The sequence below is a fragment of the Electrophorus electricus genome, chromosome 2 (genome assembly GCF_013358815.1).
Source record: "Electrophorus electricus isolate fEleEle1 chromosome 2, fEleEle1.pri, whole genome shotgun sequence".
Classification (NCBI taxonomy): domain Eukaryota; kingdom Metazoa; phylum Chordata; class Actinopteri; order Gymnotiformes; family Gymnotidae; genus Electrophorus; species Electrophorus electricus.
Window position 1 is genome coordinate 12,332,449 of NC_049536.1, and position 15,148 is coordinate 12,347,596.

General features: G+C 40.4%; 2 protein-coding genes across 2 annotated transcripts in view; one reads left to right on the plus strand and one right to left on the minus strand.

The window, feature by feature from the left end:
- LOC113573676 (uncharacterized oxidoreductase YjmC-like) overlaps positions 1-1,188 on the plus strand; it is a 7,840-nt gene extending 6,652 nt beyond the window's left edge. Inside the window, exons 9-11 of the mRNA XM_027004085.2 lie at positions 1-78; positions 258-368; positions 1,126-1,188. The exon at positions 1-78 is cut by the window's left edge and continues 18 nt beyond it. Coding sequence (XP_026859886.1) covers positions 1-78; positions 258-368; positions 1,126-1,188 — 252 coding nt within the window. The remainder of the gene's footprint in view (positions 79-257; positions 369-1,125) is intronic.
- A 9,502-nt stretch (positions 1,189-10,690) lies between these two features.
- Positions 10,691-13,141, minus strand: cdkn1cb (cyclin-dependent kinase inhibitor 1Cb). The gene is made up of 3 exons (XM_027004048.2): positions 12,435-13,141; positions 12,232-12,346; positions 10,691-11,836 (listed from the first exon to the last, which is right to left on the minus strand). The coding sequence occupies exons 1-2, from the start codon at positions 12,940-12,942 to the stop codon at positions 12,234-12,236; spliced, it is 621 nt and encodes a 206-aa protein (XP_026859849.2). The 5' UTR covers positions 12,943-13,141; the 3' UTR covers positions 10,691-11,836; positions 12,232-12,233.
- Between the last annotated feature and the right edge of the window lie 2,007 nt (positions 13,142-15,148).

Sequence of the window (15,148 nt, forward strand, 5' to 3'; positions counted from 1 at the left end):
GTAAACCCAGAGCACTTTGCTCCAGGATTCAATGACAGAATGTCACATCTGCTGTCCTTGCACAGGAACCTGGAGCCAGTAAGAATTTCTAATTCTAACCTCATATCAGTGCACCTATGTGGTTCCTATTAGACCTTTTTTAGAAGTTCTCACATTTGACTTGACCTGCACCGTTTAGTGCATGTGAATACAGAATAGTTGTGACACTGTTTCCGGTCTGGCAATGTGAAATGTCCCCTCTCTTTGTGTTGCGGCAGGTGGATCCTGGGATGCCTGTAATGGCTGCAGGAGACCCAGAGAGGAAGCACATGCAGACCTGTCAAGAGCTGGGGGGCATTCCATACTACCTGAGTGTGGTCAAACACATGGTACATTCCATACTACCTGAGTGTGGTCAAACACATGGTACATTCCATACTACCTGAGTGTGGTCAAACACATTGTATATTCACACGCACATAAACATACACCCAACATGCCTTCACATACATACACACACTCACTTACATGTGCACACACATACACTCACATACACACACCGTTAAGGATATGCTAGGTAAAGTGTGCACATGTATTTTTCTGCCATTGTTTTTGTGGTATTTGCTTTAGAAGACACACTTGTAAAAGATGCTGAGTATGTGTAAATGTAGTTCATACTAATACAAACACACATGTACATTCATACTCACATGCACATACACTTATACACACATATGTACACTGATAAAAACACACTTGTACACTCATACAATCACACATGTACTTTCATACTCATACACACATGTACACTCATACACACACAAATACATATACATGTACATATATATACATATATATACACATACACATATACACTCATACAAACACACATATATACTCATACATACAAACACTCATACATTCGTACACCCCCCCCACACACACACACACTCATGCAAACACACATGTACACTCATACTCTTACACACACATACACTCATACAAACACATATGTACATTCCTGCAAGCACGTATAATAGATTAATTAAACTGTTTTCATTTCATCTTTATACTGACAGTTGTGTAAGTTCTCTCTCTCACTCTCTCACTCTCTCTGCACACTTTCTTGCTTCTGTTTGGTGTCAGAATGAGTTTGCCAGCACCCTGGGCGTAAGACCCTTGCTGCCCACCCACAGACATATGCAGTAAGACTGCAGCTGTCTGCCACCACCAGCCGCCTTCACCCAGTGCCACCCTGTAAATGCTACTGCTGTCCACGGGAGTATCTAGCACCCTCCTGTGGAACAGCAGCAGTGCTTCCACTGAGTTCCCTGACACCCAGGACAGCACCTCCGGTCATGAAGTCCAGCGCTTACAGAATGTTCGGGGAGCAGTCACCTCCCTTGAGACACAGATGGGATTTTCTGACTATGTGTTAATTCTGTACACTCTATCATATAACCCCCTCAGGGGGAACATCACAATAAGCCTACTGAAAAACTAATGAGATACTCTCCAAAAACAAACAAACAAAAATCTATAATAACAAGATGAAATACAACATAATGCATTGTCATGCAATAAATGTTTCACTATGGTGTATCAACTATATTAATTAATAGTAAAACTACATAACTTTATATTGCTGAATAAAGTTAAATTATATTTAGGTTTTGTATTTATTATTTATTTTCTACCAAGAGGTGGCGACAAACTTACACCTAAAGCAAGGTATACCTTATTTCACATACTTCAGATTTACATCAGACCAAAATGCCAAATATTTCTCTTTATGTTCTTCCTATATATGCTTTGCACTGTTCTCTCTATATGATACAGTGTGCTCACAGTGGTAAGTATGCTCTCTGAATGCGAGACCTTGTTCCATTATGAGACTACTCATGTTTCTCCTTTCTCTTTCTTGATCTCTCTCTCGCTCTCTCTCTCTCTCTCTGTCTCTCTCACTCTCTCATGCTCTCTCTCACTCACTGTGTCAGCTCAGTTGGGAGTGATAGACATGCATCACTTTAGACCAGCAGAACAGATGGTCAGTAGGTTGAACAACAAACGTTTTGGCCCATGCCAGTTCTCATACAGAACATAAATCAAACCTGCTGCATTACAGTAGGGAAGGAATAAAGCTTGGAATGTCAGAGAATGAGAAGAGAGCTGCGTCACAGGTGTGTGTGGAGATGTGTGTGTGTCCTTTAGGAAGTGCTTGCAGGGTGGACACGGGAGTGCAAGGGTTTGAGAGGTGTGAGCTTAAACACCAGTGGAACATCAGGGCCTCACAGAGAGGCACTCTTCATCATGCCCCACATCACCTCACACCATTATTGACTTAAACCTAAGAGCAGAGCCCATCACACACTACTGTAGCTGACACCTCAGTCCAGTAGCACTTCCCCACAGGCTCAGACTACCACCCACCAAGGCCACATAACTAGCAATATGACCCTAGTTAGCATCTGTGGCTCCTCCCCAGACTCTACTCACACAAGAGACACTATTAATATAATAATTGCTAGTCACTCTTTAACAGACACGGTGTCTCCATGGCCAGAATGTAGTCATAGCTTAATCATCATCAGACTTTCCGAAGCGAGAGAGATAAAGTCAATATCCTGTGTGTGTGTGTGGGGAGTGTGCAGTCTTTTGGCCAACATACAGGATGTAGACAGATTATGAGAGTAGGAGAGCTTGTCAGTTTAGACACCAATGGAACTGCAAGGTGATGAAGTGCTCATGTCACCACTTCACACCAGCAGCCACCCACTACTTTTATATCACATCTACGCAGCCTGCCCTCCACAGCCCTGCTCATTTATACTGACACAAACTGAAACCCATCCAAGGCTATGCAGGAACCACTCACTCACCTTTGAAATGCCTCAGTAATTGTGCATCTGAGACATTAAATAATGAAAAGATAATTTGGTGTAACATTATCAGATTTGTATTAAAACAAATCGCATGTAACTAAAAAACAGCAAAACCTAGCTTCTTGGGGTCAAAGGCACTAAACGAGGGCCAGGAAAGGATCCAAACCCTAATCTATGTGAGTTAACCTTCTGACTCTCCCTTGGATTTATTTGGGTGGGGCACCTGTGGCTGAGTTGAAGTACATTTTCTGGAAATATATAGCTCTTCTTAGACTCTGTAGCTCAATGGATAAGGTACTTGACTTGTAATGGCAAGGTTGCTGGGTCCCTGAGCAAGACCCTTAGCCCTCAATTGCTCAATTTGTACTCAGTCATAATTGTAAGTTGCTTTGGATAAAGGTGTCAGGTAAATGTGGAATCAGAAAATGCACACCAAAATGAAATAGCTTCAGGACTGAGTACATCAGTAATCAATGTAATATTGGTTTGGTTTACAGTGAACGCTGATTGGTATGGCTATCCACATTATTTAAAGGGAGAAGTACACTTCTTCCACAGCTTTTACCCAAATGGTTCTTTTATTAGCTAATGAAGTAAAGAAATATACTTCTCCTCTTCAACATGGCTCTTCATACCACCATAGCTACTGGCACACACTGCAGCTAAAACTGATTATATCTTATTTATTCATAATAATGTTAGCTTTCAGCAGCTTTTGGTTCCAATTCTTTTCCATGAAGAACTTCATTTGTGAAGTGGCATTTTTCTAATTTGTTGGTAAACAGTAGTTTTGATGAGTTCATTTTCGTTCTAAATGATGAGGTGTAGTTCGCTGGGATGCACAGATTTCCCTGTCCTGTAATGCTGAGTCTTTTGATCCTCTCACACCTCAGTGGCAACTCTCATGCAGGCAGCGCTTCCTTCTCATGAATATTACTGCCTTTGCATGCTCATCTCATCAACGGCTCATAATGTTCTCATTAATGAATTCAAGTCCAACACCTCTGGGGCAGGCAAAGTGAAGAGATGGAAAAGAGAGTGTGAGTGTCCATCTGTGTGAGACAGAGAGACAGAGAGAGAGAAGGAGGAAAGGAGAGCATTGCCTTGAGGGAACGTGTGTGATGTAGACAGACAGCCTTTTAAAGCCTCAGCTGTTTTGACTGATCATTATTTTTAGATTGTTTGCATAGAGTTAGCTGGAACTGTGACAGACAGGTGTGTCTGACCTCTAGGTGACTCTATAAATATGCATGGGAGGGTTGCTACCGACCGTTAGTCCCGAGGTACTCCTGCCGGGAAGCTCCCACTGAGCGCCCGTAACTGTCTGTGAAAGAACTGGAATATTGTACAGCTGCGGAAGCACTCTCTGCCAGGTTTAATAGGCCCACTGGCTTTTAGTGATGGGTCAGTAATGTTGATCTCTCTGAGGCTCTGGGATATAAGGGCATACTCTTATATCCCAGTTATAGATAAAATCAAAGGTACTGTGATAATGTAACACAAAACAGTAATATAATGAATATTGAAGATATATTCATCTTTACCATATTCCACAAGTCTACATGGGCTACACCAACACACAGCAATTATACCTGAACAGTTAGTAATCTATAAAAGGGTTGGTCCATTAAGCTCCATAAACCTACTTTATGGAGCATAGTCATAAACTAGTCATCTATGTCTTAATGCATTTAATGCTTACTCAGAGCATACTTCTGAGTTCTTCGTTTCATCCCATCTGAAATGTGCAAACTTTCTCATAAATAAAGTATAAAAAGTATTTTTTTTCTGAAATAACATCTGAAGACATTCCTGCAGAATTATACTGTGAGTTACCTGTTTCTTAAAATGAACATTATCGGGGTGTTGAAGTCTTCAACGAATCGCCCCAGTCACTGAGTTGTGTTTAAAGACAGTGAGAAGTTCTAGAGGAGTGCTCATTTTGTCAGTGCTAAAGTTGTCAGTGAGGTTGTGCTCCATCATATTATAAATGATAGCAGATAACATCTAATAAATAAGGTATGATTTGGATAATAGAAATAACAACGTGCAATAAACATGTCACCATCTGTGTCATAAACAAAAAGTATGTGACATGCTGAATCTACAAATCTGTATATTACTTGAGAAATATGGACAGCACTCACATAACTGATTTTTACTTATTGATCTCAAAAAAAGCACAACCGCATCTTAAGCTTGTTAATGTTATAATTACTAGGAGTGGCCTGCAGGAATGTCTTCAGATGTTATGTCAGAAAAAAAAATACATTCTAGATTTTATTTATGAGAAATTAAATAGCGTTAATTTCAAAAGCACATAAACTTGTAATCCAAACTAATCAAAACACAAGATTAAGCACAAACAAAATCATCAATAAACTCTTAAATGTAATTTCAAATTCATTATATAAAAAAATCTAATTAATTAAGAAAACAAATCTAATTAATTAAGAAAACTAATTGAATATAAAATGAAATGTGTTTATAAATGTTTTTTGTTTGTGTCTGTACTGTCAATATTGTTCTTTCAATAATAGAAAATCTGTCCTTTAACTCAACACTCCATAATCAGAAAGCAAATTATAATGCACAGTTCTTAATATGTTAAATCCACTTGAAAGACACAAAATCCAAAATACATCCTCAGACATTTACTTAACATTTAACTTAGGAACCAGAAGCAACAAATTAATTGATACTGCAATGTACTGTGTTGTTTACATAAAACAATTTAAATGTAATGTGTTGTTTATATAAAATACATGTTACAATTTTCTGTCATCTTACTTGTGTGGTCTTTCTCCTGTCTAGTTTTTTTTTTTTTTCATCTGTGATATATCTGAGGGACAAAGAACTTCCTTTAGGAAATCCAAAAGGAAACTGAAATGTGATGAAATGAAGTAGCAATTAAATGTAGTGACTAGATGGAGGCATCAGTGTGTCAGCTGGTAGCCAGCAGCCTGGTGGCAGACCCTCCCCTGCTCTTCCTGCTCCCTGTGGTTGGCCAGCTGGTGCTCAGGGTGATGCGGCTGTGTGGTGGTTGAGAACGTTTATGAACACCAAGATGTAGGAAGCCTTTACATCTGCTGCAAGAACACACACACACTCCACTCTGTCAGCTGAGAGCTCAGACAGGCATTTGGCTCTGCTCTTTCAACATACTGACGTCACACTGCAGACCAGACAAGTATCCAACTATCCGCTACAACCCCTAACTCCCCCGCCACACACACCCACCCTAACTGTTAATGTATTATTAATGTGTGCTAGTTTTCCAACCATGGCACTACACCAAGCACAGATGGAGAAAGCTGACGTTAAAATGTATTATTATTATTTGTATTATTGTTGTTGGTGGTGTTGTTTTAAGTGTTGTCTAATGTTTATTTGTATGTTGAATATCCATCATGCCTGTTGATCAATGCTGAGCAGTGTGGATTGTCCCTAATAACCAAAACAAATACACATGCATGTTAAAGGTTTTCTTTAATGTGTATGTTAACATGCTTCTGTATGTGGGCCTTCTCTATCTGTGATGTCTTTGTGTGTGATCACTCAGTGTTTCATTTCATTAAGTGGTAATAGTCCACCTGCTAAACTGGAGACGTCAGAGGTCATGTGTCTATAGGTGTCTCTTATTGATTGAGCACCGAAGCGTTACATTCCTTAAGGTTAATGAAACTAAATTAACAGTTGGTCACTATAACTAATCTGGATTCTCTGGCCTCAGGTGATATGACTGCTGTGCTGGGAAGGTCATGTTGCAGAGTTCACATGGAAAAATGGAGTCAGCAGCTGGTAGCTGCATGTGATCCCACCCATACCACTTTAAAGCGACTTATGATAAACTCATCGCAAAGCATGGCCCATTGTATCCTGCATTGGGGAGTATGTAAAATGTCCTAAGTGTGGTTTTACTGGGGCTGGAAATAGTAATGATGTGGTGCAAGAGAAAAAGAGAAAGAGAGAGAGAGAGAGAGAGAGAGAGAGAGAGAGAGAGAGAGAATTCGCTGTGCAGAATGTTTGACTCAAATTCTGTTTTTGTTCTAGCAGATAAAGTAATGGGGTTACTGTAATACCTGAGGGTAAACTGAGGCTACATTAAAGGTATTATCTCAGTGCTGGATATATACAGTGCCCTCGAGAATTGTTTTTGGACTCGTTTAAAAAAAATAAGACAGAAAGACCATGAAAAGTGCCTTTGTTACTTATCAGATTGAACGTTTGATCTCATATGGAAAATATGAGAAAAATCTAACCTTTCACTGAGGTAAATTATTTAATCCCCTCCCCCCAAAAATCATATAACAAACCTTTTAGTACTTGCTGCACCCTCTCTGTTCTAAAATAACTTTTCTTATACAGTCACTGAATCTTTTCTTAAACATTTACTGAATCTTCTCTTGAAACTTCTCTCAAGCAGTCACTGAATCTTCTCTTATGAAATCAGTGAGTCTTATATTGCTTGATAAACTGGGAGAAAACATATTAAGAGCGCTGACACTTTTCCTTTAAAGAAAGTCTCTCCAGATCCTTGGTTCTCTCTGTCCTCTTTTCCTCTCCCCACAGGTTTTCAGTGGGTTTTAGGTCAGAGGTCTGGGAGGGTCGCTGCAAAAACCTCATTCTGTGGTCAGTAAACTATTTCTGTGTGGATGTGGAGAAACATGTTGTATTAGTGTCCTGCTGGCAAACCATAACTCAGCCTTAGCTTTCTATCCGGGACAGATGGTATTTGATGGATGGTAATAAATATGACACCTCAGATAAAGTATTTATTTTGAAGAATTATTTTCTTGAAATCATTTCGACCCCTCACAGGTCATATTTTTTATGTGTTCTCAGTACAAGATCAAGCAGATAATCAGCAAAGACATGTTTGCACTTCTTTGGCAGCCTCAGGCGCCAGTGAATCTGGAAGAAATTGTATGTGCCACTTATGCCTGAGTAAGTATTAACTAACTAGGCTGTAAAAATGTCCAGTTATGGTGCTGCATTAGTGAGCCCCCACAGCATGGTTTCACCTATGAGCTAGCTGCTGCCAGACTAATGATGCAGGCTAAAATTCTCTTCTGTGCAGTTTGGGTCTGTATTAATATATTCTTATTGCAGCCCAGATATTTATATGCAATTTATTTATGTGTGTAAGATTGTCTATCTCTCCCCATGGGCCATCTGTTCACATGGGCATACCTCCACACCCTCTCCCATTCCTTACCTGCTAATAATAGTTTTTATAAATCGGTTTTCGGTTTTTAATGCATCTGTATGGGACTTCAAAAAGGGTGTAAGGCTGTAATTAGTTTTTTCATAACTCTCTTACAGTCCTGAGTCATGCATAAAGTCTTATTTGTGGTTACAACTGCTAGACAATGACTCAAAACACACAAAACATACGGGGCAGTCCCCACAAACGCATACTCTGAGCCTGACTAACCTACATATAGGATAATTTGCTCTAGGCTTTTCTCTGGTGGTAAACTGGGGAGCATTGCCTCAGAAAAGCCTTTGAAAACACACAGGAGCCCATGGCAGTGTTCCCCATCCCTGCTGTAATCACTGTACTATTAATAAGCAGATGTTTGGGTGTATGGGTGTTTATGAAAATGAAGGAAGTCCAGATGGTTCTGAACACCTCACACCTGACTACTTCATCACACACACACGTATCCCTTACTCCAACTTTTATGATACTTAGGATACTTGCATATACAGAGGAAGACCATCACTGAAGCTAGCTTTGCTAGCTCAGATCCTCTGATTGATTTGAACTAGGGTTTAGATTCCGAGTGGGTGTGCCCTGTGAGTCTCAGCCAGTTGGGGATCACTGAGGAGCCTTCAGCAGAATCCAGCACACCTCTCAGTCACACTGCCTCCTGGGTCTTCTGCCAGCTGCTGTTTACCTTTCTCTCACTATTGTCCAGAGGTTTTTTTCAAGCGAGTGTGTGACTGTGTGTGGTCAACAACGTAGTGAAAGGTCATTTGAAGAGTACGAGGTGCTTCACCATTACCTTGCTGCTCGGTGCAGTGAATGTCAAACTCTAATCACACACACATTTTCACACTCTTGTGTCCAGCTGTCTAAAGAGACTAACCACATCCACACACCACTTAAGGCAAATCTTGTGTGTGTGTATGTTTTGATCCAATCATCAGATGTCAACCATTCTCATCAAATGAAATTAAAAATGCACATTTTTGCTACTGTTAAAGCAATCGAGTTTTGACTTGAGCCAAACCAAGCCCATAAAATATCCAGGGCATTATTTCCATTTAAAGCTGCCAAACCTTCCTCGCTCCTTTTGTTCATGCAACTCAATTGTAGGGGAAGTAGCATCAGTTTCATCGGCCCATTGTGATCATGTCGTGGACACGTGTAAGTGACACTGTCTTGCTGGCCTGGTTTTCATCCTATCTGCTTTGTCTGCGGTGAGCAGGAAGCGTGGAGACAACAGAGGTGTTCCGCGACCCATGGGCCCACAGCGTACCTGGTATACTGCCGCATTGACACACAGCACTGTGGCTGATCCATGGACATACACATACTTGCACACCCCCACACACACTTGCACACACACACGGCTGAAGGCCTTCTCTGTGTGGCGGTGGTCAGGGCTTTGTTTGGTGAAGCTCAAGGGGAGAGAGACTTTTGAGTTCCCCGCTGCTCTCAGCTTACAGATGCCTTTGGAAGGTATCATGTGACCCAGATGACAGCAGAGGGGCACTGTGTTGAGAGAGAGAGAGAGAGAGAGAGAGAGAGAGAGAGAGAGAGAGAGAGAGAGAAACAGACAGGCAAACAGAGATCATGTCCTTAGAGGCTATCCTAAAACCAAGGTTTTGTTTCTATTCAGCATGTTGGTGAGAGGGAAAGAGGGGCGAGGATGTGTATAGTTGTTTTTCGGGGGGGGGGGGGGGGGGTTAGTTAGGTAAAGCAGGAAAAAACAGAGTCCCTCATTAAAGATAATTACTTAAAAAGCAACACATAAATGAGGTACCTGCCTGTGGTGTCTTATACAGTTTGAGTGAGAACAAGATCAAGGTGGTTTAGCCCTTTCATTAGTTTGCTGTTTTGCTGCCACTTAGAAGTCAATATGTTATCAACTAACCAAAAGAAAATAATTTACTAGTGACGTTTAAATCTATTTTTCATTTCACCGTTTTTGCTACTTCCCATAGTACTCTGATTGGGTGCTTCAAAATGCAGGTTAAAACTTATTTCTGTTACCGTTTTTGCAGGCACTCCAAAATTAATTAATGCACCTAATGACTACATCTCATATCAAAAACGTCCATCATGGAGAAACTCCAATACAAAGCTTTAAGTTTCACAATGAAGTCATAAGGATCAAATAGCACAGAATCAGATTACATCACCTCATTTGCGGCTCTTTGTAGACACAGACGCCTTTATCAATCTGGGATATGGACCTTATGTACATTGCATGCTGACAGAACGTGATATCCAGTATATGTTCAGACACTTGTTTCACAGTAACTAAGGTGCTGGATGTGCAGGTCAGTGAACATTCAGTAGGCTGCTGCACAGCTAACGCCACAGGTCTGGAATATAATACAAACATGTATGTTGCCTTTAGAGGTTTTGCGGAGAATAAATCAAAACCTTGACCATGTAAGTGTGGCATACTTTCCTTACATTAAATTCTGGATGCTCAGTCCTGCCTTCCTTGATGCATTTTCAAAGATTGCAGCCTGCGATCTCTCTGCCATCTAAAATGGATGCCATGTACACCTTCAGGGAATAATTCCTGACCTAAATTACATGCTTTAAGGTTCTACTTCTCAGGACAATAACTGCAGTACACTTGGAGTACATTATCTTACAAAATTTATTAATGAACAGTGACAAAATGGCTCAGAAGTAAGATGGGCCCCATTGTAAGGGTGAATGCTACATTGAAAAGCTAGGCTACAATTCTGATAGCAAAAATAAAGAAATCAAAGGCAACTCTGAGTAGAGATCTACAGTGAAACATAAATAAATTAAGTTAAAATGTCCTTTACAATATATTCATGCATTTACAAAAACACCACAAAGATTAAACAGTTAGCCCAAAGGTCTAATCTTTTCTTGTAAAGCTTTACTCATTTCACCAATGTGTACAATTTGTTCATTTCCTCCACTTTACTAAGATTAACTCTGGTTGAGCAGTCTTGCCTTCAGATCATGGAAGGAAGTTGAGAAAAATGTTTGATCTAGGCTTGCTCTCCACTGCTTGCACGTGAACATAATTCACAACCAGTACTTAAAGGAAAACTACAGACTTGGTGATGCAGTTTTAAGACATCCAGTTGATTATTACAAAGCTGTAAGGAAACTGAACATTGAAAAACAGTCATGGTAAGTATTAGTGCTCATGCTCAAATCTCAGTGCCAGTGAAAGGTTAAAGAGCTAATCAAATTTCTGAGCAAGAACAGGTGGATTTTTCTTATAAATTTCACAGAATATGGTGCAACACTGACATAGATCATCTTTTTAATGGCTATGGTTTACATATAGCTACATGGATGAGCAAAACCAAATAAATCAAGAATTTCACATTTAAAGGCTCAGTTTCAACAAGAGAGAAAAATAAATGATTGCATGGCTGTTCAGCAACTGGACAGTCAAACTTACATTAACACTACAGCATGGAAACCAGTAGGCCAAAGTAGCCTACATCATAGACCAACTTGAAATTTAAGTGTAATCTAGGTGATAATCACAGACTATTTTGTTGTCTGTAAAATGTAGGCTATAGGAAAACAACCATTCTGCTACAATTTTGCACATTCTTCAGCAGTTTCTCACACTAAGGCAAACCTATGGAGTTTATTGCAATAGTCCTGAGAACTTAAATTATATTTGGCTTGTCACTGTATGAGCACGCGATGCTCTGGCGTTCACGGTCCTCTGGATGTTCCAGCAATGAAGGGCCAAGAAAAGCCTTGCCTCAACCATCAGCGGTAGGAAGACCTGAAAAACAAAACAGAGTGTCTACATTCAGTTGTTGTTTTTTTTCTTTTAAAAAGGTTAGAAAGTCTCTAGTCATTACACATTTTGCCAAGACACAGGCTCATTTTCTTAATCACATACTAGGGCTAAAAATCTGAGACCTCTCCTAGCGTCAACATTCCTCCAGCCTTTCCCGCCACAGTGACGCGCACCCCTCCCCCAACGACTCATAACGACCCTGCTGGCAAACCCTGGCCAGAAGATTCACGTTCAACTCTCACCACACCTAGTCGGTCGCCATAGACACTATCGACTTAGTCAGTCCAATTAAACAAAATGACGTAGTACCCACATGAACACCACGCAATACAATGAAGGTCATTCATTAAATTAATGAAAGATTTGTCCAAACGTACCTTTATCGAATTCGTTTCCGTGGAGTCTGCTCATCAGCGGCCGAAGGGAACGACTTTTGGCAGACACTTTCACGCTCTTTCAAACAGTCGGCGTTCCTTCGCCTTACATAGAAATCTGGGTAAAAAGATTAACACACCTTTTAGTTATCTCAAAACTCGCCAATTACGAATATCCATTCAGACCATTTGTTTTGCCATCCTACCTGTAATGCGAGTCGTAGTCAGCGACTCGGTTCTTTTTCGCCGGTCCCTTAGGACGGGTTTGCAGGTCGGCTTTCCTGAGTTGACGTTACCCGCACTGTTCTCTGCGTTTCTTCGGTCGGGTAGAAGAAAACGCTCCTCAGCAGATCCAGCGCGGTCTCCAACACAAGTCTCCGCGCTGTGCTCTTCCAGCCGCGCAAGCCTGTTCCTACCTACGTGCACTGATTCCTGGTAGAATGCTGGCGACGCTTCTACTGCGGTTTCCTCCCACTCGTAATCCCCGTGCAGCGGAGTGCCAGCATCGAAGTTGAAGTTCCATCTCTTCTGATCTCGTTCGGAAATTTCACGCAGTTTAGACTTAATTTCCCGATTAAGCTCTACGTGATCAACCGGTCCAAAAAGACTTCGGCGAACGCTCGAGTGTGCCTGTGAATCCCTATGGTGCAGGGGGAAGGTCCTCCTCACGGCCAGTCTTCCTAAAGTGCTGACAGAAAGCTGAACGTTGGACATCTTGTAAAAATTAAGACAAGACTTACTATATCGGCATCTAAATTCAACTGCAGTGTACGGCTATCACGAGACTCGTCTTAATTGTAAACGTCAGCTTCCACTCTCCGAATACTCTACGGCAAACGTTACTCTGTAACATGGCAAGATTCGCATTTAAAGTCCCTTTGCTTGGCAGGTATGTGTAGCCACATAGGCGAATGCTCCAATTGGTCAGCGGTCCGAAGACTCCGCCAGTGCGCTATTCTAACTGGTGGGCCTAGCTTCGGGGGTGGCGCCAGTTCCTGAGTGACTCGTGATTTGTGTTTTAGGTGTGGGAGCTCAACAGCCTTTCGCGTGCTAGGCTACTACGTTTTACTCAACCCATCCCCCACTCTTCGCCTGTTCGCCTGGCGAAGCTCACAATTGCTCACTCGATATTCAGTAGGTTTAGTGGCTGATGGACTGTGTAACCCAGGTTAAGTTCTTTTTGTGGATGTTCCATGCGAAACCACAGATGACTATTCATCAAACGTGTTGCTATAGAGTGAAAATGTTTTTATGTAATTGTAGTTAATATTGTGATGTAGGTTTCTGCTAACCTAACATTTCTCTCGCTGTTAGGTCGTTGTCAATGCGAACCATTGTGTTGATATGATGTTGTCACAGTATTCATTTTCCAAAGCATGTCAGCGATCTCCATGGAAAACCACCACCACGAACAACAACAACAAAAGCATCTGTACTACGACAACATAGCTTTATTGGTCTAAAAACAATCGCCGGGTGCAGTTGAATCCAGCTGTAGACAGACAAGCCCTAGACAAGATCGCCTTCTGGTGGTTATCTGGCAGCTTGCAGTTGCACGCCCAACCGCTCCTTTCAGAAATCCATTGTCTGAACTTAGTATAATCAGTTTTCTATTTTCTGTCTTATTTTGTAATTTATATAGTCTTGGCGTTAAAAAACTCTGAAAGATGAAGGAATATATATATATATATATATATATATATATATATATATATATATATATATATATATATATATATATATATATATATATAACTGCTACTAATTTATAATCAATTCAAGAAATTAAGCTATTAATATATTTTACATTTGACAGAAATACAGCCTTTAATTGGTCCCCTGTTAGGACTGGAAATAGTTAAATAATAGCTAACTAACTACTTAATTCGTTAAATTATATAACCCATTATCAGAAGGGAATATAATGTTTTACTTTCCTGACCAACTGAAAGTCTATACTGAGCTTTTGAAATAGCTTTGATTGTAAATAAGTTTTAATTAAAATACATTTTTAAAGTTTGGTATTGGAAACCAATTAGACATGGTGCCAAAGAAATTTAAAAACGTGTCGAATGTAAAACTGTTCGATCTGGAAACAAGTCTACAGTTGTGGTCAAAAGCTTTGAGATTGACACAAATTTGGATTTTCACAAAGTTTACTGCCATGAATATGGAATGGTATCAAAACATCCTTCAATGGCAACAATCCAGGGGCAAACTGATGATGAACAATGCTTTTTCCAGCATGACGGAACACAGTATCACAAGGGAAAAGTGATAACCAAGTGGCTCTGTGAAAAAAACATAGAAATTTTGGGTCCATGGCCAGGAAACTCCCCAGATCTCAATCCCATTGAGAACCTGTGGTCAATCCTCAAAAAGAAGGTGGACAAACAAAAACACAGAAACTGATCAACTCCAAGCACTGATTAGGCAAGAATGGGTTGCCATCAGTCAAGATTCTGATATCCAGCATGCCAGGGCAAATTGCAGAAGTCTTAAAAAAGAAGGGTCAACACTGTAAATATTAGGTCTTTGCTTAAACTGGATGAATTTGTCAATAAAAAAGTTAAAAGCCTATATTTCTAATAACTGTACTTCATTATACCATATAAACATTTCACAAAGCAACCGAGGCAGTAAACTTTGTGAAAGCCAAAATTTGTGTCTCAAAACTTGTGACCAGCACTGTACATGATTCTCATTTTTGTGTTTTAACCAATACTGTAAATCGCTTAGAAGACCACTAGATGGCGACAGCACTGAGGCTGAGTTTACAGGTCGGGACAGAGAACTTGGTGGTAGCAATGCGAATCCATTCGTCTCAGTTTTTATCAGGTTGTGCACGAAATAAAGTGGAGTCTATATGTAACTAACAAAGGCTGAAATATTTATTTATATTACGTACCCTTGTAAAAAT